Source organism: Lathamus discolor, chromosome 3 (genome assembly GCF_037157495.1).
Source record: "Lathamus discolor isolate bLatDis1 chromosome 3, bLatDis1.hap1, whole genome shotgun sequence".
Taxonomy (NCBI): Eukaryota; Metazoa; Chordata; class Aves; order Psittaciformes; family Psittacidae; genus Lathamus; species Lathamus discolor.
This window is the reverse complement of record NC_088886.1, coordinates 138,111,154-138,133,592: the sequence shown is the minus strand read 5'-3', so window position 1 is coordinate 138,133,592 and position 22,439 is coordinate 138,111,154. Positions and strand designations below refer to the sequence as shown.

The window sequence follows — 22,439 nt, the reverse complement described above, 5'->3', positions numbered from 1 at the left end:
TGCTGCAAACTGTACAGCCTCAGTCTTTCCTTCTTGTAATGCTGTGGTGGAGAAAGAAGAGTTGCAGGTCACAGAAAAGCTGTAGTACTGCTATGGAGGCACAGGCCCCTAGTTAGAAACTTACATGCTATCCATTTCAAGCAAATGTTCTTGTGTAACATGCAGATCCTGTTAAACTCTTGTAGCGTCTTTTCAAGACTGAGCCACAGTAAATTAGTAAACAACAATCCATTATGGTAAGATGAAAACACAGGCTCCAAACAACATTTGAACTGTCTCTCTCCTTGATGTGTTTCTTACCTGCTGTGATTGACCACTACAATCTGCTTTCTCCTCACAGCTGTGAAACAGGGTTTAAAGATGGAGACCTCTTCATGTCCTTCAGGAGTATGTTCCAGGATGTCAGAGATGCTGTTGACTGGGTTCATTACAAGGTGATTGTGAGAACTCATTGGGATGTCTGTAGTTGTAATTGAGTTAGAGGGACTGGTTTATAAGTCATGAGTTAAGATTTGTTATTCCACTTTTGGGCAAGAGCCCTGCTTTGCCGCCTAGTGAGGAAATAATAAATTGCAGTTGTATGTAAGTCAAGATCTTGACTGCCCTCCTTGTACTGGAACATTTCTGTCTTGGCTTCCTATTCCTTTTTATTGTGTCCAGGTTCCATTTCTGCGCTGTAATAAATGGGGTTTAGAACTAAAAGTCCACAACTTGTACTTTGTCTTAATGATTAAAATGGCATTTTACTGTAAGTGGTTTACATTGGTACTATCTTATATTATCTGAAAAGTACCTGCACTAAACAGAAATACATCAACTCTTCTCTATTTAGAAAGGAGGGGCAGTTCATCTTTTCACACTTATGTGCAAATTCAGAATCTAATTTTGTGAGGATTAACATCTGGTTGAAGACCTGATTTTCTTGTTCTTCCTCATTCAAGAGGTCTATTGGGGTGGGATGGAGAACCATCACAGGAGAACTCTGCTCACAGTTGTACTTGTGGTGGTCCTTTTATCCATGCAGAAGTCAGGAATCTATTTTTCTTTCCTTATGCAGTGTTATGTGATACATGTTGGAGTTGGCCTTTCAGTAAAGCATTATGGTCAGTGTTGGAGACAGGTCGTTGACTGTCTTGTTTGGTATGGCAAATCTATTTTTTGTTTGTTTCTATTGTATTCCCTTCTGAAAGGGTTAAAATGCTGTTGAAGTGGATTATTTACCATGGTGAGGGAATCGAAGGATCACAGAGTTTGTGATGGTCCCTGCTACTCAAAGCCTCTCATCTCTAGAGTCACTGGTTCAGATTCGCCCTGGTTTGTACTTTCACAGCATTTTAAAGTGTGAAAGTTGGCATTACTTTGATGTCTCTTACATCATAAGTTTCCATTACCTCACTGGGTTCTGTTGTTTCTATTTCAGGGATCACTTAAGGAAAAGACCCTTGAGAATCTGGAAAAGTATGTGGTGAAAGATGTAAGTGTGAAGCTACTTTACTTGTGCTATACGACATTCTGTAGTGAGTAGGCAGGCAAGATATAAACATGCTGATTTGCTTTACTACATCACAAAACAGATAACACTGTGATTTCTATTGTAATAACCAAAGACAAAGTAGAAAGTTCGGACACAGCCTTTATTCTGAGCCAGTGATCCACATGATTTTGTATTCACGTGCATGTTCTTTACGTCAAATATAAAAGCCAGAGGAAATGTTTACATGGGACACAGGTGAATACACTGGCAGGGCTCATGTTGGTTCTTTTGGTGGTGAAAGCATCTGTGTTCCTGGCCCATGTTTTCTCTGCCCAAGCAGACCTCTTTTTAAAAAAGGAATGATAAGCATCTTTTTAGACAGAGGTATTCCTTAGCCATCCAACAAAAATGGTACATGTCTTTAACCATAAGAGTTCCTGAAAGAGTCACCAATGTCCAGTCTCTTGATAGCCCCAAAAATGTGTGTACAGCACATCTAATTGAGCAAGCTCCAGTGGTTCTCTTACTTTTGCCCTTAAGGCCCCTCCGGACCATTTAGAGTGTAATTATTCTCTTGTTTAGATGAGCTACACGGTGGAGTATCACTTTAAAGCAGTTAAACTTGTTTCCAGTTACATGCCTGCAGAATTCTTAGGAAAGCGGTCTGTGAGGTAATCAGCTACTCTGGCAATGAACGGAGATTTATGATTCAATAAAAATAGCCCCAGGAATAAATTCTCCCTAATTTGAGGTTGGAATTATAATGCACTCCAACTTGTGGCTCGTGTGCGCTCAGATTTCACCTGCCTCTGGGCCCATTTCGGGAAGAGGAGCTGCTCCAGCATGCCTGGCATGGAGCAGATCGATGGGAGCAGCACAGGGTGCCTGGCACTGTGGTTGGCAAAGGCACCACAACCCTGCTGAGCCTTTTCGTCTTGCCTTCCTCCCCTGGGCTGTGCTCTGGAGGGGTGTTATCTGGATGGACCAGCAGGTTTCCTGGCTCTGGCCAGTACAAAACATGTGAGTTTGCTTGCTTGATTGTTTGATTAGCTTCGTTTTGTCTGGTGGAATCATAGTTCAGAGTGTTTTGCCCATGATGAATCTCTGTAACTTTTGTATGTGACTTGTATGTCCCTTGCCTTTCAGGGGAAGCTGCCACTGCTGCTCAGCCGCATGAATGAAGTTGGGAAGGTGTTTCTTGTCACAAACAGTGACTATAAATACACAGATGTAAGTGCTACTTGAATTGTTGTGTTGGTATATAATGCAAAAGTCAGCCATCACTTGTATGGGTTTTGCTAGGACATCTTCTGGTGGAGAATCAGTGTTTTCTAAGCTAGGCGCAGAATGTTTTAGTGTGAATGCATATTAGGTCTTGAGTCATCTTTCTGTAGTCCTGGTTCTGCTACTGACCTAGTATGGACCTGGCTTAAGTCCCTCTGTGCCTCACTCAGTTCCTCAGCAATTAAAAGTCTGAAAGAGACAGTGATGCTTATTTTAGATTTCAGCATCCTTTAAAATGCACTATTTCTTTTCAAGTGTGATAGTATGAGGTCACTAGATGAGGTGACCTCAGGTCACCAAAGCCATGGGCCTAGAATCATAGAATCAACTAGGTTGGAAAAGACCTTTAAGATCATCAAGTCCAATCACTACCCCAGCACTGCCAAGTCCACCACTAAACCATGTCACTGAGGGCCTTATCTACACAGTTTGTGAACACTTCCAGGGACAGTGATCCCACCACTGCCCTGGGCAGCCTGTTCCAGTGCCTGACCACCCTTTTGTTGAAGAAACTTTCCTAATGTCCAATCTAAACCTCCCCTGATGCAGCTTGAGGCCTGGAGAGGTCTAAGAGCCAGAGAGGGCTGTGTGCTGTGCTGTAGCAATAAGTGTGTTTACTCCAACTCCAGGTACATATCAGGATGTTGCAACACTGCTAATGCAAAGATTTGTATGATGTTTTAAAGCGTGGCAAATATACCTGAAGCAGTGTGCAGATTTCTGAGGCAAATGTGTTCTTTGCTTGTAAAAATTACTGGGTTAATTCCTGTCTCTTGAAAGTCCATCCATTCATTTTCACTTTTATAAACTACATAAATGTAAGTTTGAAAACACATCTTTGAATACTTTCTTTCTGTCTTTCAGAAAATTATGACTTACTTGTTTGACTTTCCACATGGACCAAAGGTATGTGATTTCTGGACTGCAGTTCCAATAGAAGCTGATGTGCCTAATTATCTGTGTAGCTGGAAAGCATTTTAATCCTGCTTCATCGGCCGCGTGGGATTAGTTGCTTTAATCTGGTTAAAATACACTTGCTGGTTTGTGTCCTATTTGAATGGGATCAAAGCAAATACAATATAACGAAGAGAAAAGAGGCATCATCTGGTCTGAAACTATAATCTGTGTTAATGATAACATTATTTTAGTGATAGCACGGTTTAACTGTAGCGTTTTGCAGCCAGGTTTCTTAGAAATCTTGCACAATGCAGCAGACCCATTTATGTGCCTTGACTATGGTAACGACAGAAATTCTAGTCATGCCTTTTCTAGTTTTCTGAGTTTACAGCTCAGCCCTGCAACTTTTGGAGAGCAGTTTATGAGCTGAATTTATACTGCTACTTCGGTCTGTCAGTGGGAGGCTCTCTCACATGCAAAAGACGTGTTCTCACGCTGTGCTCTAAAGGTAGAAGGTGGCCAAGAGAGAAATGCTCAGAACATGAGAAACCACCACAACTGATAGATCAAAAAACTCCTTGCTGCAGTCTTGATCTCCAAAAGATGGGAAATGTGGAGCAGAAAGGGCTTATGAACGCAGTGTCCTTTGGGGAGGGCTGTGATTCAAAGCCATGACCTGTAAAATAAGAGTTCAGGCATTTTCCCACCCTTGGCAAATGTACCAGCATGGCCTTGTAAGGCTGAAGTGTGAAGCTGCATGTGCTTGGGTCTATGCAGAATTTCACCTTGAGAAACAGTGGCAGCAGTGTCATTTACAGCATCTCTTCACACAACAGCTGTGCTGGAACATGGCTGTTCAGTGCAGTTCTCCAGTCTCACACCATGTCCTCAGTCCTCACTGCTAGGCTCGGTTGAGATGGGCTTGCCATGAAGGGGGAGTGCTTTAGGACATGGTACTGGCAACCCAGCATTGTAGTACAGGAGACACGAGCTAGGGGATTTTGACGGATCAGCAGTGTCACCAGGTTATGGACAGTGGGATTCCACTTAAACTCCCTGTGGTTGACTGTTGTGCCTGTGGGGTTTGTTTTTTGCCTTTGCAGCCTGGGAGTGCCCATCGGCCATGGCAGTCCTACTTCGACCTGATCCTGGTGGATGCACGAAAACCCCTCTTCTTTGGGGAAGGCACTGTGTTGAGGCAGGTGGACACGGTGAGTGGCAGATGGAGGGTACCTCTACAGTTGGAAAGGCTCATGCACGTCCTGTGTGGCATCTCTTAGTGAGAACAGGCAGCACAGTGTTTAGACAGGACCTGCCCCAGAGATGGTGGGCTGGCTTCTCCCCTTGGTTTTTCCTGAGCAACCCCATCACGTGGGGCACAGCAGAGCTCAAGGCTTTCCAGCCTTCCTTAAGGTACTACAGATGGCAATAGGAAAAGAATGTAGAAAGCTATCTTTAGGCTGCCTGGGAGTGAGAGAGACAAAGAGCAGAGTATCAATAGGGCAGAAAAGATCCAGACCATCAGCTGTGCTGTACTAACAAAATGTCTCCTTCCTTAGGTGACTGGGAAGCTGAAGATTGGTACCTACACTGGCCCGCTGCAGCATGGCATTGTGTACTCAGGAGGTAAGGCAAGAACCCTTCTTGTTCTGTGGAGTGGCTCTGACGTGCTCTTGTGGCCTTCAACCACTCTGGCTGTGAGAGGACATGTGCCAGGCGATGGGCAAGGTTGTTTTTCTCAATGCACATCATAATGTGCCCTCTGCACACTGTGCCAGAAGCTCTCCAACGTCACTGCTGCCCAGTGGCAGGGAATGATGGACACATTCCTCCCCAAATGCCCTGTTCTTCCTTGCCAGGGAGGGCCTGGGAAACGCCAGTGCAGAGCTTGTGGTGGAGGGGGAGCTGCAGCTGGCCCAGTGCAATGTTTCCAGCTGTACTTATGATGCTGCCACCAGTGTGACCAAGCTTGGAGGGTCCCCTGAGCCAGGGGAGGGCAGCGGGTGTATATACGGGGCTGCCTGTGATGAACCCTCCATTACTGGAGTGGGAGGCAGTATGGTCCCTCTGCTGCTGCCATTCATGGGGGGACTCTGTGTGGGCAAAGCTGCTCCTGGGAGAACTTTGTGGTGGGTGGGCAATGCCCTGTGCTGCCACAGCCAAGCAGGGCTGCTACGTTTAGCAGTGGAGGTTTATGGGAGGAAAACTCACATGCTCTGTTCCTAAACCTCCGAAATGAGGCACGTTTCCTTTTGGCTCCCTGTTCTGAGCCATGCCATTCTTCTCTCAGGCTCTTCAGACACAGTCTGTGACCTGCTGGGGGCCAAAGGGAAGGATATCTTGTACATTGGAGACCATATCTTTGGAGACATCCTCAAATCCAAGAAGCGCCAGGGCTGGAGGACCTTCCTGGTGATCCCTGAGCTGGCACAGGAGCTGCACGTCTGGACAGACAAAAGTGGTAAGTGGAAACCCCAGGCCAGGCTTTGCTCTTGCTTGCCTGGTGCTGCACCCCTGAGATCACCAGGGCATAAGGGTGCAAGCAGAAAGATCGCCCTGGCTTGCAGCTTCTCCTTTTGGCCCTTTTTCTGTGGGTCTGGGTGTTGGTGGCAGGAGCTGGGGCAGCTCTCCCTGGGCTGGCCCTGGGGTCCCAGGCCTTTCCTGTTCTCCTTCCCAGGCCACTTGGATGTGATCAGCCAAGTGCTGACTTGGCCAGGGAGAAGCTGGAGCTGGGTGGGGTTGGGTTGTTCCTCATCCATAACCCTGGAGCCGTGGCTCCCCTGCTGCCTAAGTGCTGTGTGTTTCCCATCCTCCAGCACTACTGCTTTTGTCCCAGGTCTGCCATTTGGTGTGTAACTAGGTCTGGGGGTTATGACGGTTGCATATGTATTGACAGTTGCTGGTTAGAAGGTTTTGGTGAGAACTGCAAAGGTTCAGCCTCAAAAACAAAAGGAGCACCCAGAAACCAAGCCCAAAGCTCTGCCAGTGGCACAGAGTGTGATTGAACCCTATCCCTGCGCACTGACCATGAGATGCCGTGCTCCTTGATGCAGTGCCCCTCCACTGCCCTGCACAGCGTTTGCTTTCAGCCCTTTTCATTTCAAGTTTTAACTTACCTTTTTCCCCTTTCTTTTCTGAATTTTCCAGCCCTTTTTGAAGAGCTGCAGAGTCTGGACATCTTCTTGGCTGAGTTGTACAAGTGAGTGTTTAACAGCGACAACCTTCCTGCTGCCTCTCCCAGCCTAGTGACAGCTATCAAGCAGCTCTGACGAAACCTTGGGGTTGGGTTAGCAGCACTGCTGCTGGAGCTTTGACTCAGGCCTGGGCTCTGCCCATGAGACCAACCTTCCCCTCCAGACCAGCCTCCCTCCCCTGAGCCCCCATTCCACAGCATCTGGTTCTGAAAGGCTTTTCACACCATGTATTTACCTTCTCGCCTGTAACTAGGCATCTGGACAGTAGCAGCAATGAACGCCCCGACATCAGCTCCATCCAGAGACGCATTAAGGTACCAATCATCAAAATCCCTTTTCATCCTTTTGGATCCCAAAGGGCTTGACAACCCAACCCCACTGCTCAGCCCTGAAATGCTTTGCTCTGCCTTTGGGTGGGCACAGCAGGCTTGGCAAAGCCATTTTGTCTTTGTGGATGCAAACGGAGGAGCTTCTCAGCTCACTGGTGGCACTCCTGAAAGGCAGCCTGGTCTGGAATAGGGTCTCCTCCCTCATGCACGCAGCAGCACTGTCTGGCGGTGCTCACTGCCACAGAACGGGGTGTTGGCACACACATGCTTGGAGGGGCTGTAGTCTCTGGTTCAGCCAGCCCTGGGGTGCCAGCCTGGGGCAGGTGCTGGCTCTGAGCCTGCTGTTGCCTTCCCCTCTGTTAGCTGGGACTCGGCTGTGCTCTGATCCCATGGGATACGAGCACAGAAAGCTTTGCTGCAGATCCTTGCAGATCTCATGTAGCCCCCAGCCCCCGGTGTGCTTCTCTTTGGTGTTACCGTGGCTCCGTGCTGCTGCCTGCCCAGCCCAGGATCTGACCTGCCCTTTGCTTGTAGAAAGTGACCCACGACATGGACATGTGCTACGGGATGATGGGGAGCCTCTTCCGCAGCGGCTCTCGGCAGACCCTGTTTGCTAGCCAGGTGATGCGCTACGCTGATCTCTATGCAGCCTCCTTCATCAACCTCCTCTACTACCCCTTCAGCTACCTCTTCAGAGCCGCCCATGTCCTGGTGAGTTGCAGATCCTGGGAAGGTGGGCAGGGCTCCCAAAGGTGCCTGTGCTTGAGTTTATTAACACAAGCTCCAAGCACCGGGAATGGCACCTTGGAGGGTTGGGGGGTGTTTGAGGCACCGCAGGCCGAAGGGTCACCTTCTGGGGCTTGCTCTCCATCTGTCCCAGGGAGATCTCCTGGGACTGGGGCACCCTTTGTCATCTCCTCTCTGTCTCTTGTATGTGTAGATGCCACACGAGTCCACGGTGGAGCACACGCACGTCGACATCAATGAGAAGGAGTCGCCGATGGCCACGCGCAACCGCACCTCGGTGGATTTTAAAGATTCTGACTACAAGCGGCATCAACTGACCCGCTCCATCAGCGAGATCAAACCGCCCAACCTCTTCCCCCAGGCACCTCAGGAAATCACACATTGCCACGACGAGGATGACGATGAGGAAGAGGAAGAGGAGGAAGAAGAGGAGGAAGAGGAAGAAGAATAAGAAGGAAAAAGCAAAGCATCTCTGAAGACAGACCATGACTCTAGCAGTGATCAGGAGCGGATTCCTTTGTTGGGGCCCTTGGGGTGATGGGTTGGGGGGGGTGTGATTCTTGCAAAGGCACATTTTGGAAGTGTCCAGATACTTTTAACAAATTAACACTAATTAGGAGGAGACCCTTGTTTTCAGTTTTGCAGACGGTTTAAAAAGCTGTTGGGTTCTGCCTGGGTGGTGCATTCAGATGGGACTGCCCGCCTGGGCTGTCGTGCTGCTCCCATTACATTAGGGATGCTGCATGTTTCTCCCTTTCCCATGGTGTGTTTCATCTGATCCTCATTTGAACGGTGTCCTGTGAACGGTTTTTGCCATTTGTTACATTCTCTGTGGAGAAGGAAGGGATGTGCTGGGCCCTGCAGGAGACAAAATGATCCAAATCCTCCTGCCCGTTGGGTTGCTGCCCTTAACCCTCTGCTTCCGGGTTACAAACTGCCCCTCCCCGTGTTAGCCAGGGTGTTGCTGTGGTTTCCAGCACTCAGTTTACCTTCAGCTTGGTGTGAGTTTCTGTGTGTCAGTGGTTTGATTCCTCCGTCTGTCCCAGATGGCGGTGGGATTCCAGCTCTTGCGTATCTGCAGCTGTACACGTTTCGGCTTGTAGATGCTTGTTATCCTCTCCCAGTGTTCCAGACGCTCTTTCATCATCGGCATGTGATGCATGTTTTCCAGCACATTTCTCCAGCAGCTGAGCCGCACGCCGTGTTCTCAGCTCCTGTAGTTTCAGCAGTAATTATTAACCCAGGAGCTTGAAGCCACTGCTGTAGCATTACATTAGTCTGTTTTCCTATTGCTTATTACTGACCTTTCTGTCTGCTCAGCTTTAACAAAGTGAAGCATCCCAAAGGCAAACCCAGCCACCACCTGGAGCGAAAGGGCCTGTTATTCCAGGGTGTCTGCCCTAAACTAGGGAACAGCACGTGTCACAGGGCCAGCCCCGCATGGGAACTGGGAAGCTCCAGCCCTGCTGGCAAATGCCCTTGTCTTTGGCCTGGAGCAAACAGAGCCTCATCGCAGGCTGCAGTGGCCAAGGAGGGTGATAGCTGCAGGGTTTGGCATGGTCCTCGTGCTGGAATTCACCCTGGGGAAGGTGCAGGGCTGCACCCAGCCAGACAACAGCACCCTGTGCTTTCCCTGCGTGTCATGGTGCAGCCTCCCTTACTCCCCCCTGTGCCGTTCGCTGTGAAGGGATTACAATGAGGGCCCTCTTGTAGTTAATTCGACTGTTGTTTCAGTTCCATAAACTCATGGAATTTTGGTTTTCCATTTTAAAGTACCTTAGGAGACAATAAAACCAGAAAAACCACACCACCACCATGGAGCAGGAAACGCTGCTGCTGGAGGGGCACTTGTTCAAGTCAATAAATGATGTTTTTAGAAACGCCTGGCGCTTTGTGGCGTGTCGCTGAGGTGATGAGGGCGGTGCTGGAGGTGGCAGGGACGGCCAGGACTGGTCTGTGGGGATCCCGGCAGGACGGGTGGCTGAGGAAGAGGGAAGGATCCGCAGGAACTGGTTGTGTGAAGCGCTGCTGGGCAGTGGCTGTGGGCCTGGCTTTAAGGGCTTGTCTGATCCCCAGGTGGGTGGGAAGCAATGGCGGGGGGACAGGAGGCTTTTGTTATCCCCATCACCTTCAGCTGGAAGGCACCGGGAGACAGAGAAACATTTTGGCCTGGATTTAGAGTGAGGAGGGGCTTTTCCATGTTGGGAAGGGCAACCTCCCCCCCGCCACTGCCTTCAGCATTGCCCCTTTCCAGAGCTGGTTCCGTCATGGCCCACACTCATCACGGGCTGCAACATGGTTGAACAGGGCAAAATCTGGGAAGGCCAGAGCAGCCGCAGCAATGGCACTGGCTGAGCCAGCCAACGGCTCTGTCCACCCTGTACCCACCAGGACAGGGACAGCCCTGGGGCCAGCGCAGCCTGCGCTCAGCCTTCGCCTGTGACCGAACCCCTCCTATGAACCAAACCAGAGCAGCTGAGATGCCGCCGTCAGAGCTGCCACAGCAGGATGGTCAGGACCTGTGGCCAAACAGAAAAGCAACGCTAAATGGCTGCAGGTGGTGGCCATCAGCAGCGACACATCAGGGATTGCTGAGAGCCCCATACCCAACACTGGGCCCTGACCCCTTGATTTTGGGGTCTGGAAAACAGCTAGTGTGTACCCACAGTGATGCTGGCTGCAAGAAGGGTTTGAGGAGCTGCTCCCGAGCCCTTTCACTAAAGGCCATGCTGGGCTTTGCTATGTTTAAACCTCATTTCTCCAAGTATAGCCACTTGGATTTTTTAAGCTTTAGCTCAGCAGCTGGGGAGGGCGTGCGGCTGCGGGAAGGGAGGTCCGGGAGCTCCGAGCATTCCTCCTTCCATTCCTCCTTCCTAACCGGTCACCACAAATAGCTCCCTCCCAGCCCAGGGCTATTTCTGACCGCGATGGGGAGAAGACTCTTCAAGGCGGGAGCAATGGAAAGTATTTGACCCTCGCTTGACGGTGGGAAAGCGGCGGGCAGAGGGAGCCTGATGGACACCAGGCACTGCTCGCTGCCCGGCCTTGTGCCGCTTTGCCCATCCCGTGCTGCTCTGCACTGGTGCTGCAGTAAGAACGCACTGAGCAAGAGCCGGGGTGAAGCCTTTTGCCCTGGCTGGCACAGGGGACGTGGCCACAGCCATTTCCTAGCCCACACCAGCGCTGCCCACACGGAGCCGGTGCCTTGGCGGTACCTTGTGTCTCCCAGCAGCCCTGCAGAGCCCCTGGGATAGCCAGCGTGAGCTGCGCTCCCTGCAGCCTGTGCCGGCACCCCAGGGGATGGGGACGCTGATGCCCGCTGGTCCCTCCTGCAGCGTAAGGCCGGTGGCAGCAAGGCCTCAGGGACAAGCCTCGCCCCAAGCCCTGAGCTCTCCTTGTCCTGGGTCCTGCTTTCTCCCCACCACGTGCTCACCCTCACTGCTCCGCAGGGATGGAGGGCACTCACAGCAGCTGCACAGAGCAAACTCTACCAGGGACAGGAGCCCGAGGGTCACACTGCCCTTAGACATGGCCCTGGAGACATTTTGTGTTGGGGGCACTGCCAGCAAGCCCTTCTGAATAGGTCAAAGTAACAAGAGATGCTCCCAGCTCCTCCTGCTTGCACCAGCTCCTCTCCCAGCAGGCAGCACCCACTGCAGCTGCAGCGCAAACCCAGTATGGAGGATGCAAAGCCCTGTGCCAGTCCCTGAGCAGCACCTGCTGCAGCCTCAGCGCCTAAAGCCCCCATGGTGTACATTGACAAGGCAGTCTGTAGGCGCAGAGCTCCCAGCTCACCCTGGGGTGCTCACCTCCCGCAGACAGGCCCTGGCAGGCAGGGCGATGCAGCAGCAGGGCAGCGGAGGGCAAGGTTTACCAGTGCCTAACACCCTGTGGGTACCAAAAGTGCCCCTGAGCAGGACTCACGCAGTACTTGAGAACTGGCCCCTAGTGCTGGGGGTCCCCCCGCTGCCGGCCTGGCCACACAGAGAGGCCGCAGATGCAGGTGCCTTTGCCCCAGGCACTGCTCCCACCCCGCCGCCACAGTGCAGCCCGGACCCATCCCACCTGCCTGCCCGGACCGGACATTTGCATCCTCCCTGCCAGGATGCTTGGGCTCTTTCCTGCTCTGCTCCTCACCACAGGAGCCAGCCCCGAGCCAGCCCCAAGCCTGCCTGCACATTAATTCTGCTTACATCCTGCTTGCAGCATCACGTCCTCCACCCACTGCAGGGGCAGACACATGGGGCCCAGTCCTCACAGGACCTGCTGCTCTCCCCGTGCTGCTGACAGGAGGCTGGGCAGAGAGATGTGCAGGGGGACTGGTCCACCCCGCAGCACAGGAACGGGGACAGAGGCACCGGGTGCAGCAAAACCACCCCAAGGCTTGAGCAGACACTGCCCAACTCTCACTAACCCAGGGTTTATCAGCTCAAGAGCTGAGCAAGGCAGAAAGCCCAGTGCAGGGAGAGCAGTGGGAGAACCGGCTGCGAGGACAGGGGCTGAGGGTGGCGGAAACACAAACTGGGTGCATGGCCGGGCTGCGGCTGCCCTGCAGGGAAGCATGGAACTGAAGTGATGCTGGGCAGGGCACTGAGCACAGGCGCACCCTCCCGCTCAGAAACAGAGCTCTGCCACTGCAGGCTCTGCACAGCTCTGCTGCCCAAGGCCCAGCAGTGGGGAGCAGAGAGCGGCACTGATGCAGGGGCACAGACAGACTCGCTCCACCAGCGACTTCACCACCAGCCGCGTCCCTCGCTGGAGACCCCGTCACACACCGCCTGGCAGGAACACACGCCACAGAGGGACAGACAGACGGCATCTACGCTTCCGGACGGACAAACATGATCTGTGGAGAGCAGGTTGTAAATAAGGGGGTTTTATTAGTGGAAGAAAAAGGCCCTCACCCTTGAGGGGCCTTCATAAAGTCAGCTGCTTGCATTGCCACCAGCTTCCCTGCTCCTGGTCAGCAAAACCACCGGCACAGCCCTCCCCAGCTTGAGGACTTATAGGCCCAGGCCCACCAAAGCAAAGAGCAAGACCTGGCTCTAAGGGGAACAGCATCCAGCCTCTCCGTGGCTCTTGACAGCTGAAGTAGAGATTCAAGAGCGATGATGTGCCAATAGCAGAGATCTGGGTCAGGGATCATCAACATCAGCCCCACCACCCGCGTGCCAAAATCCGTCCCTTGGAAATGAGGAGGGGAGCATGGAGGAGGGAAAAATGCATAAACTGGAATGTTCAACAGAAAAAAAAAATCATCATTTATCTAAAAAGAATAGAAATAAACAAAATGCTTTTAAACAAAATCACAAAATATACAAATAAATCTGGTACAAAATAAATAGGAAAGATTGGAAATCTACAACAAAATCGGAATAATTATAAAATTCATCGTATGACAATCAGGATATGAAACGTATACACTTCATTCAGGAGTTCAGTTGTGCTTATTCAGGTTTATGTACACACATGGAAATACTGCGGTCAGAACACTACAACTCTGGCAACCCCAAGTCATGTACAATATGATACAACTCGCAAAGACCACATACGATGGTGAACAGGACACAGGGAAGAGCCACTGGTATGGAGGGAGCGCGGGAGGACCACGGCAGCCGTCAGGAAGGATCCGGCCGCAGGGGCACGGTTTGGTGCGAGGGCTCCGGCTGCTCATGGCTTTTGGGAACACTTCTCAAGTATTCGGGTTCTCTGATTCAGTGTTGGCATCCGGGCGCCTGCCCCATGGCCCAGATGTCGGGCCTGGCTCTGCAGCTGCACAAAGCTCTGACTCCCTCAGCAGCGCCTGGCCCTGAACTGCTCATAAACCACCCTTGAGCTCAGGAGAGCACAGACTGAATGGGACCGATTGCACTCTCTGAGTCCCTTGAGCAGCATCTCCCACCCTTAGTGCGAGGAATGAAGACAGGACGGCCGCAGCACCGCCTGCTCCTGACTGCTGCACCTGTTTCTCTTGCCTTCCTGAACACTTGCAACTGAACCACAGCGAGAAGAGCAGAGGAACGGCCACGGCCGGTGCCGCAGCAGCAGCCACACTGCCCAGTCCAAGCCAACACGATGCAGGACAGGGCACGTACCCTGGGTAAAAACCCGCCGGCCAACCCAGCCCAGCCCAGCCTGCTGGCACCTGAGACTTTGAAGCAGGGGGACTCTAGAGCTGATCTAGGCCTGGCCACTCTCACTTCTGTGAACAGAGGAGCTCACCGAGAGACCCCCCCACCCTCCGCACTGGTCTTTGGGTGAATCCAGAAGGCATGCGTTCACTATTGGCACTTCCAGCTAAGGGCCTATGCTCCAGGCTACTTATCTGACACCTACAAGTTTCTGACTTTGACAGATTTGGTACAACAGTGATGCCCGGAGGATTAAAAAAACACCTCCTTTTATAAAGCTCTGTGTTTACCAAACAGCTGAAATGGGATGCTGTGCTGCTCTGCCAAGCACCAAATGCTGGGACCATCTTTTCCTCCCCAGCAAACCCTGCTACTGACCTGCTGCTGCACTGTTTCCAGGAGAAGATAATAGAGACATCAGATCCATGCCTGGAGCATCAGAGCCACCTGCAGGCACTGGTTTGGCTCACAACAGCTGACAAACCTGAAGCCTGGATGCATGACAGGCAGCAGCTTCTGTCCAGAACGGGCAAACCTCTCCTGCTGGGGGAGAACTAAACATCAAGCACTCCATTAGCCAGGAGTCTGTGCTGGAGGGGTGTGAGCAGCCCGGGCACTGTCCTGTGCAGGACCCCAGTGATCAGCCCTGCTCAGAGGAAAACAGGGCCTGAAGGAGAAACCTCAGGAGAGAGCAGAAAGATGCTTTTCAGCTGGAGACAGAAGACTCACAGCTTCGAGTACCGTACTTCTGAGGTACAGAGCCGCTCGGGAGCCTGTCCTCAGGGTAATGAGAACAACAAGATGTCACTTTGAATTCAGTGCTACCATCTGTGAACCACCTCCATCCACCACCTGTACCATGCTATGGGCTGGAGGCAGCTTTCCAGCACCCACTTCCCCATCCCTGCAGCTCAGGGAAGGGCACTGGGATAACCCAGCATTCCAGGCTTCCTCCTAGGGAATGCTCTGGCCTCCCCAGGTTCAGCACCCAGCTTCTAATGGAGCAGCAAATATACACAACCAGACCAAAAAGCTCAACCGTACCACTTGGACCTGCAGCAACAGCCTTCCCTCGCCTGGAGACGGCCTCAAGGACATGACCATGAAACTAACCACGGTGGAACACGACCCAGCTTGAAGCCAGACTGCAGGACAAAGCAAGACACTGAGCAGGATTGACCAGGAGGCTCTGTGGGAAGCCATGGATACCTGGGATACATGGATACATGGGAGTGAGGTATCACCACAGAGATCAACACACAGCACAACAGCAAGAGACCTGCAACTGAGGGACGAAGTACAGCAATACAGCAGGGAGAAGGGTGGCTTCCCAGCCCAGTGCAGCACAGAGCGTATTCTCTCTGCTGGTCAAATTAGACGAAGGCTGCTCTCTCCTCCGTGCCATGAAAAGATGCCCAGCTTTCAGTCCCGTTAGTTAAGCTTGTAATTTCACTACTGGGCCAAACCAACCCTCAGCATCCAAGGACCATCTTTTGCATCTACTTCGAGCCTCAGTGGAGAGCCAGGCAGCGGGGCAGGCAGCGAGCCCAGGGCTGTATCACACCCAGCCTTTCACCACATGCTGGTTTTCTGCTTTGTGCCAGCTTCACACATGGCAGTACACAGTATGAACACAGTATGACCCCTCAGTGCTGGTCAGACACCTTTGGGATGAAGCCTTGAGTGAGTTTGCTGCACAACAACAGGTACTCTTTGAAGCATCCTTTCCCATCCCACCCAGCCCCAGTTTTCTGCTGGGAGTCCAGACACTGGATAACTTGACAACTGGTACACAGATACTAGTTTTAAAACCACAGGCGTGTGTATTAGACATCATATAAAATATGGTACATCTTTCACGTGGGAATGATTTCTATAGATAGTGTATTTCAGCACAAGGAGGATGCATGTTCAAAGGGTCCTGGAGAACATGGCTGTATTCTCCATCATGTAGGATACTTACATGGGATGCTCGTGAGGAGACAGCGCTGCTCTTTGCCATCCACACCCCTTTGGCTGAGCTCTGCAGAGATCACAGGAAGCACCACTGCTGCCCAAGCAGACCCTCACACAAAGCTACCTCTTTGGTATCCTTTGAGCTGAATTGAGCCAGAGCCTGACACCACCAGTGCCAAAATCTCATCCTCATCTGAGCTGGGTGCTGAAGGCTGAGAAGCAGTGATGGGTGATGTCTATGGGCCATCATGGGCAACTTGCCCTGCTCCTCCTGAGTTTTCTCCAGGTCTGAGGTGAGTGCAAAGGGCCATATCCTGAGACTCCTGCTCTTGCCAGCTCCACCGCACAAAAAGGCACTTAAAGAAAAGAACAAAAAAAACAAACCAAACCAAACTGCAGTGAGGATAAGAGAAATAGGTCCAGGAGAAGAGAGGAGGAACAGACCAGTCAGCACAATGTGAATGAGTGGCTGATCCCTGTTCTAGTAGGGCCAAAGAACTATAAGCCTTGAGCAGCCAGCTCCAACTGCCCCACACAGATCTCAGCATCATCCCATCACTGCTCAGTCCAGAGCAGGAGTGTGCATGGGGGCAAAAGGAGCATGAGGGGGAACTAACACGACTACAGGCTTGGAGCAGAATCGGAGAGCAGTGGAAAGACCTGTTCCATGGGGCTCACTCTGCTGGTGCTACTGGATGGGGGAAGCACCTCGCCCTGCCATACTGGCCTTGGGGCCCCTACTCCCTGCCAGCACCCCTTGTCCCTCACCCATCCTGAGCTCTGCCGGGGCAGCAGCCTTCACCTGCACAGGGATCTCAGGGAGTGGATAAGCTCAGAACAGAACAGCAAGCACTTTGTAAACTCTGGAGGGTCTCAGCGTGGGCTCTACAGGGAGGCCAAGGTCGGTTTGCTAAGCCCGCCCAGAGCCCCTCTCCACTCAGAGCTGGTGTGCTTCGTATGATCTCCACATCACCAGAGTCAGTCTCATTTGGAGAAAGATTCTCACTGGAAAGCAAGCACATTCCTTCATGCTTTACAAAGATTTGGCAATAGACAGAATTAAAAAAAAATAATAATCATAGTTACAACAGATTCAGGTTCATTTCATTTAAAGGAATTTCAACCAACAGGAGTGAAAAAGTTATAATTCACAGTTGTGCATTTAAGATACTAGTGTTGAAAACCTCACTTCAAAGAACTCTTGTGCAAAACTGTATTGACAGTAGAAACCATGGCTAGATGCCCTCCCAGCCTCCCCGGCCAGCAGGCCTCTGCCTGCCTCTGCCTGCGCCCAGAGGCAGACAGACGAGGGGAACAAAGGCGGCAGTAGCAGTTGACATAGGAAGATGCAGTATCCTTTCTATGAGTCAAAGCCTGGCCGAGGTCTGAGGACAAGCCCAACAATTCCCAAAGCCACCAGCTGGTGCCCTGTGCCATGGCAATGTCAGGCAGCCCTGCCACACATCCTTATGGCACTGCAGCATGGCATCTGAGCCCACCTGCATGCAGGTGGGCAGCCAGCAAAGCAGAGAAAGCAGAATCTGCTCTGGCAGGACACCCCCTGCAAGGGCACAGACTCAGATGCCACAGCAACTCCATTGCAGCTGGGAAAGCCAATTCCTGGCACCAGCAAACGCCGTCCGGAGGCTCAGAAGTGATCCTGAGCTGGGCTCCACTGCTTGTGATGGTTCCCACCACGAGGGCTGGGAACCCCTTGCATTTGTTCAACAGTAAAACTGTAAATACCCTGAGAACAGGGAGACTGGATTCTTTCCCCTCCAGGGAGAGGACCATGCTTTGTTCTTCAAGCTAATTAATAGTAGCAGCTCCTAACCCCTCTGGGGTCAGGTACATATTTTCCATATGAAACACATCTATAATCAACTATTTTTAAGGAAATTATTTCACTTTCCATTATTGGATCTGTACAAATGATGAAAAACAGTCATGCAAAAAATTGCTTGCAAATTCGGAGCAGTGCAGCATGGGCAGAAGCAGGAGGTATTTGCTTTGGGATCACATGGCTTTGGTTGGAAAAAATTGGCGCTTTCTTTGTTTGCCTTTTTTTTTTTTTGTTTGTTTTTTCTTTTTCTTAAAAAGGAACACAGACACCGACACAAATCCATAACCTGCCCCAAGGAGCAGAAGTCAGATCCAACGAGCAACCTCAATCCACACAGAGAGCTGCCTTGACTTGAGCCTTCCCTCCCTCGGCAGGTTTGACAAAACGGATACTGCATCTCAAGCTCACCACCGTGTCAAACGCTTCCGACAAACTTTTACATTCAGCAACGCTAGGTAACACCTGGTGAGGTGGGTCCCTCGCCAAGGACAAACGCTGGAACATCTCACCAGCTTGCTTTGCAGGAAAGGTGCAATACTGGCAGCTCTCTGGGAACAAGCAGGGCTCAGGTCAGCCCCTGCCGATGCTGAGCTGTGTGCTCTCAGCGATGGTGGGCTGGTGTGTATCAAAGCGAGGATGGAGACTAAGGAAATGCTTTTAGATGGGACTCAAAAAATGTTAATAAGCTAAATGTGACAGTAAGGTTTGGGGGCCCTGTTTCCTCCTCACCGGGTACACGCACTAGATCCTGTGCAATCTCTATGCCCTATGTGCAATCTCTTGCGGGGACTTCATCCTCATGGGTGGCTCCAACGAGTATGTGCACCTTTCCCATTGGGGAGGACAGCAAAAATTAGGGCTGCTTTCTGAAGCCAAACAAGAGAGAAGACACATGCACAGGCCGAACTGGCTCTGATCCATGCACTCCCCTTTCCTGTGAGGAGATCCTGCTGCACAATATTGCACCTTTCCAGCCACCGCTCACAAAGACAGACCATGGGAACTTCCCCAGCCCGCAAGCAGGAGAGCCGGGGCAGGCACAGAGCGCTCTGGCAGTTGCATTTGGGGCTGGGGTCTTCTCTGAGGGTCAGATGAGATTATCTGGATGTAAAGAAAGGAAGGGAAATGCTACATAGCCAGGGGCCATGGAAGGGTCTCCAAACAGAGAAGCTGCAATGCCTGATTTATTTAATCTCTCCAGATACCAAGGCAAAGTTCACATTTTGTTTGAGAGCATGAAAGGGAGAGGATCAGAGTGATCAGAGTGGTCAGATGACTTTTCTTCGTTTGAGGACTCAGACTCCATCTGTGGAAGTGGGGAATCTGTGATGCACAACTGCCACAGGGTGCCTCCTGCTTGCAACCATTCTGCATTCAGGTTTTTGGGGTGGAGGAATTGGTTTCTGCTGCCCAATGCACGGTGCCCTGTGCTAGTGGCAGCTGGATGGGAGGCTCTCTGCTCTGCTACCACAGTAAACCCTAAAATGGCTGTTAAAATGGGCAAGAGAGAAGGAAATGCACTAAATCCACTCAAAAGAAGGAACATGGCTGGGAACAGCCTGGAAACAAATCTCTCCGAGTCCCTGAAGTGCAATACACTCGCGTCCGGAAAGTTTTGTCAGTTCTTGGAGAGAAGAGGATGGTCCCGACTCCTCAGCAGAGCCCATCCTTGCACTGGTAGAGGTCTACTGTCACCTGGAGGATGTACTTTGGGCATAACTGTAGCAGCATCTTTTGTGTTAATACTTGAGATTGAAGTGGGGTGGGGACTGATGGTCTGTGTTCTTTAGCAAAGACTGCACATCTGCACATCTGGCCAAGGTGCAGACCGCTACAGCACACGAGTGCTTAAAACCGTCCCATTTTGGGGTGCACACATTACTTCACCATGCAACTGTCAGGAACATCAATTAAAAGAATCGCCCAGTTACTTCATTATGGAAAATTATGCCTGGCTTTCATTCCATGAGATTGTAGTTTTGCTAATTAACTCCTTCCCCCTCAGCATCACCTTCAACATGACATAACGGAGGTTACAAAACTGTAAGCGTAACATCGCTTCTGCCTGTTTTACAAGGAAACCTTCCCAAACTTGAGACATCATTATATACCAAAGTAGCCACTCCTTCCTTGAAACGTAACTGGAAGAATGTAATAGTACTCATCCCTTGGCCCTCCAGGTGGTTGAAACCAGAGGTTCCCCGAAGCTCGCTCATTCTTAAGACACAAATAACATACAAGTACCAGTTGCTAACTTCAACAGGGCCACGGAAAGGACCAGAAAGGGGTGAAAAGAGGCCTAAGGACATTGGAGCCAATTCACAAAACCACAACAGAGCCCATTCGAGGTTCAGGAGGGACAGAAACAATTTAAAACTCTGTAAAATACTTTTTAAAAACAAGATCTCTCTTGAAAAAATAACTGGAGGAGCTTTGAAACTTCTCCATATGTGTTTGAGGAGGAAAAACCCAACAAGGATCAAAAATACAGATAAAAAATAAACACAATTCTATTTTGCAAGAAGTATTTTCATCGTTCTCAAGGGTGGCTCACCATTCCCAAAGTACAGTTGGGGCTTTATTCTCTCTTGCTCTTTGCTCCTTTCTTTCTGTTTCTTCCTCTTCTGCTCCCAGAATGGACACAAAAGTCTTTGGTCTCAGAACACTGGATGCAGCACAGTGTTGCAAGCACATACTAATGGTGTTCACACTCGGGGAGGAGGCAGGAAGGAGCAAGGGTCCTGCTGAGGAGGTGGGATGGGTGGGTTGTAGGGAGTCAGCTCCTAGATGGCTCCTTCACTGTGCATACTGTGGTTGGGCTTGTTGTGAGTCACACAGTTCTGTTCGTTCAGCAGGTTTGCTGTCTCATCTGGCAAACCATCATGCAGCTCCGTAAGAGTCAGTTCGATTTTAGTGTTTTCACTGTCCGAGGACTGAGGTGTTTTGTCCATCCGGGATGCCATGAGGGCGTTTTGGTACTGCTGTCTTGAGATCTGCTCCAAGAACAGAAGGAATAAAACCAGTCACACTTTTGTGTCTCCTGTGGGACACACTGAGCAAATAAAGTGCCCTCCTCCCTTTCCAGATGATCACACTTCAAACCCCCTGTTTACGTGTTCCTATAAAGCATCCCTGCGCTTTGCAAGCATAGAGCATCCCAACTCAGCACCACAGCATGGTGACATTTTCAGACAAGGCAGAAGCACAGAGCTGTGCGACCACCATGCTGTCCAAAGGCAGGGATTTATTCCTACGCAGAGATTTTAAAATCAGCTCTCCATTTCCTTCTAATCATGCATATTTTTAGTGCCAGAACCAGAGTTCAGTGAAGTCTTTCTCCTAGCCTCAGTGAGTCCTGGTGTGGCTCTAAGAGTCCCAGCCAGAGTACAAGCATTACTGCTCTTGTCTAGGCCAGCAAACGCAGCAGGAGCTATAGCCTTATCCTGATACAGAAGGACATTCAATTCTAGGAAAGACTGGGATCTCCATGGATATGACTCCAAATTAGTCTCTGCAAGAGCTGGTTGCACTCAGCAGAACAGTCACGACTAGAGCTGGCCTAGAGCACAGAGTGTTACGGCTCACAATGCCCCAGAGGCAAGGAAGCCTATAGCCCCATATATCTGCATATGGTGGTAGAGGACAGAATTCCTCCTGCAGCCGCAAGCAGCCTGACCCATAAACTCCTTCAGGGCAACCTTCCCAGCCAGGACAGGCAGCAGGATGCACGTGCACTGGCAGCCCTGTGTGCTACAACAGCAGTGGATCATCTCAGCAGGAAGGAAGGTGGAAAAGGTGAAACAAGGCTTTTAGAAAACCATATGTTTCAGTACCAATGCAAAAGAGAGACTGGAAATGGAGAGAGTCAGATGGACCAGGTCACAACTCCAAAAGCAAAACCCAAAACATGCACGAGCAGGTCTCAACCCTGGTTTACAAGGTATTAACTGAATAAATGCCCATGTGGCACAGTGAAAACACTAACGGTGAGTACTCTGTCCTGTGTGTAAAGCAGAGTGATGCAAAAAAGAGGAGTGCGGGTGAGTGCAGAGGCATGAGACAGTTTAGCATTCATTAGCCTCAGTATGAAAACAGTGAGAGTTGGAAGGACTCCCCATAAACCAGCATAAGATGAGTAGCTGCTCTGTACAGCAGATTAGCCATTGAGAGCTGCAGTGAGAAACACTCACCCAGTGATAAATACTTACTGATCTAAGCCTTGAAGGCTTGAACCATCAACCAGTACAACTGAATCTGTTGAGTTCTCAGTGTGAGACTGTACTGTTAAAATTTGGCTACAAGAATAATTGATTTAACATTCTAGTATTTCTACTCTATTCCACATTCCTAATATTGACTTTGAACAGAAGCTGAGTTCACAAATCATTTGGTCTGCATATAAAGAAACTGTGAACATGCATTTAAGAAAAGCATCAAGGTCAACTTCTGGCCATGGGACGTCAGCTTCCCTGGACTCTCAGCTGGCCTGGAATTGCTGCCAGCATTAGCTGTTCCTCAGCTCAGCTAGACTTCCTATCCCACAGGACTCACACACATTTCAGCGTGGGATGCACCATGCTGGGA

At 50.7% G+C, this 22,439-nt stretch overlaps 2 protein-coding genes across 5 annotated transcripts in view; one reads left to right on the top strand and one right to left on the bottom strand.

Annotated features, from left to right (window-relative positions):
- NT5C2 (5'-nucleotidase, cytosolic II) overlaps nucleotides 1–9,805 on the top strand; it is a 60,950-nt gene extending 51,145 nt beyond the window's left edge. For 3 of the 4 annotated variants that reach the window (XM_065672163.1, XM_065672164.1, XM_065672165.1), the window contains 11 exons: nucleotides 341–434; nucleotides 1,421–1,474; nucleotides 2,621–2,704; nucleotides 3,623–3,664; nucleotides 4,759–4,866; nucleotides 5,215–5,281; nucleotides 5,946–6,116; nucleotides 6,803–6,854; nucleotides 7,103–7,163; nucleotides 7,713–7,889; nucleotides 8,119–9,805. In XM_065672163.1, coding sequence (XP_065528235.1) covers nucleotides 341–434; nucleotides 1,421–1,474; nucleotides 2,621–2,704; nucleotides 3,623–3,664; nucleotides 4,759–4,866; nucleotides 5,215–5,281; nucleotides 5,946–6,116; nucleotides 6,803–6,854; nucleotides 7,103–7,163; nucleotides 7,713–7,889; nucleotides 8,119–8,376 — 1,168 coding nt within the window. In that variant the 3' untranslated portion in view covers nucleotides 8,377–9,805. Of the gene's footprint in view, nucleotides 1–340; nucleotides 435–1,196; nucleotides 1,315–1,420; nucleotides 1,475–2,620; nucleotides 2,705–3,622; nucleotides 3,665–4,758; nucleotides 4,867–5,214; nucleotides 5,282–5,945; nucleotides 6,117–6,802; nucleotides 6,855–7,102; nucleotides 7,164–7,712; nucleotides 7,890–8,118 lie in introns of those variants that run through there. The other variant, XM_065672166.1, reaches the window with a different exon arrangement.
- A 2,980-nt stretch (nucleotides 9,806–12,785) lies between these two features.
- The window catches only part of CNNM2 (cyclin and CBS domain divalent metal cation transport mediator 2), a 124,528-nt gene continuing 114,874 nt past the window's right edge, over nucleotides 12,786–22,439 (bottom strand). Inside the window, exon 8 of the mRNA XM_065672158.1 lies at nucleotides 12,786–20,848. Within this exon, the coding sequence (XP_065528230.1) occupies nucleotides 20,639–20,848 (210 nt within the window). The 3' untranslated portion in view covers nucleotides 12,786–20,638. The remainder of the gene's footprint in view (nucleotides 20,849–22,439) is intronic.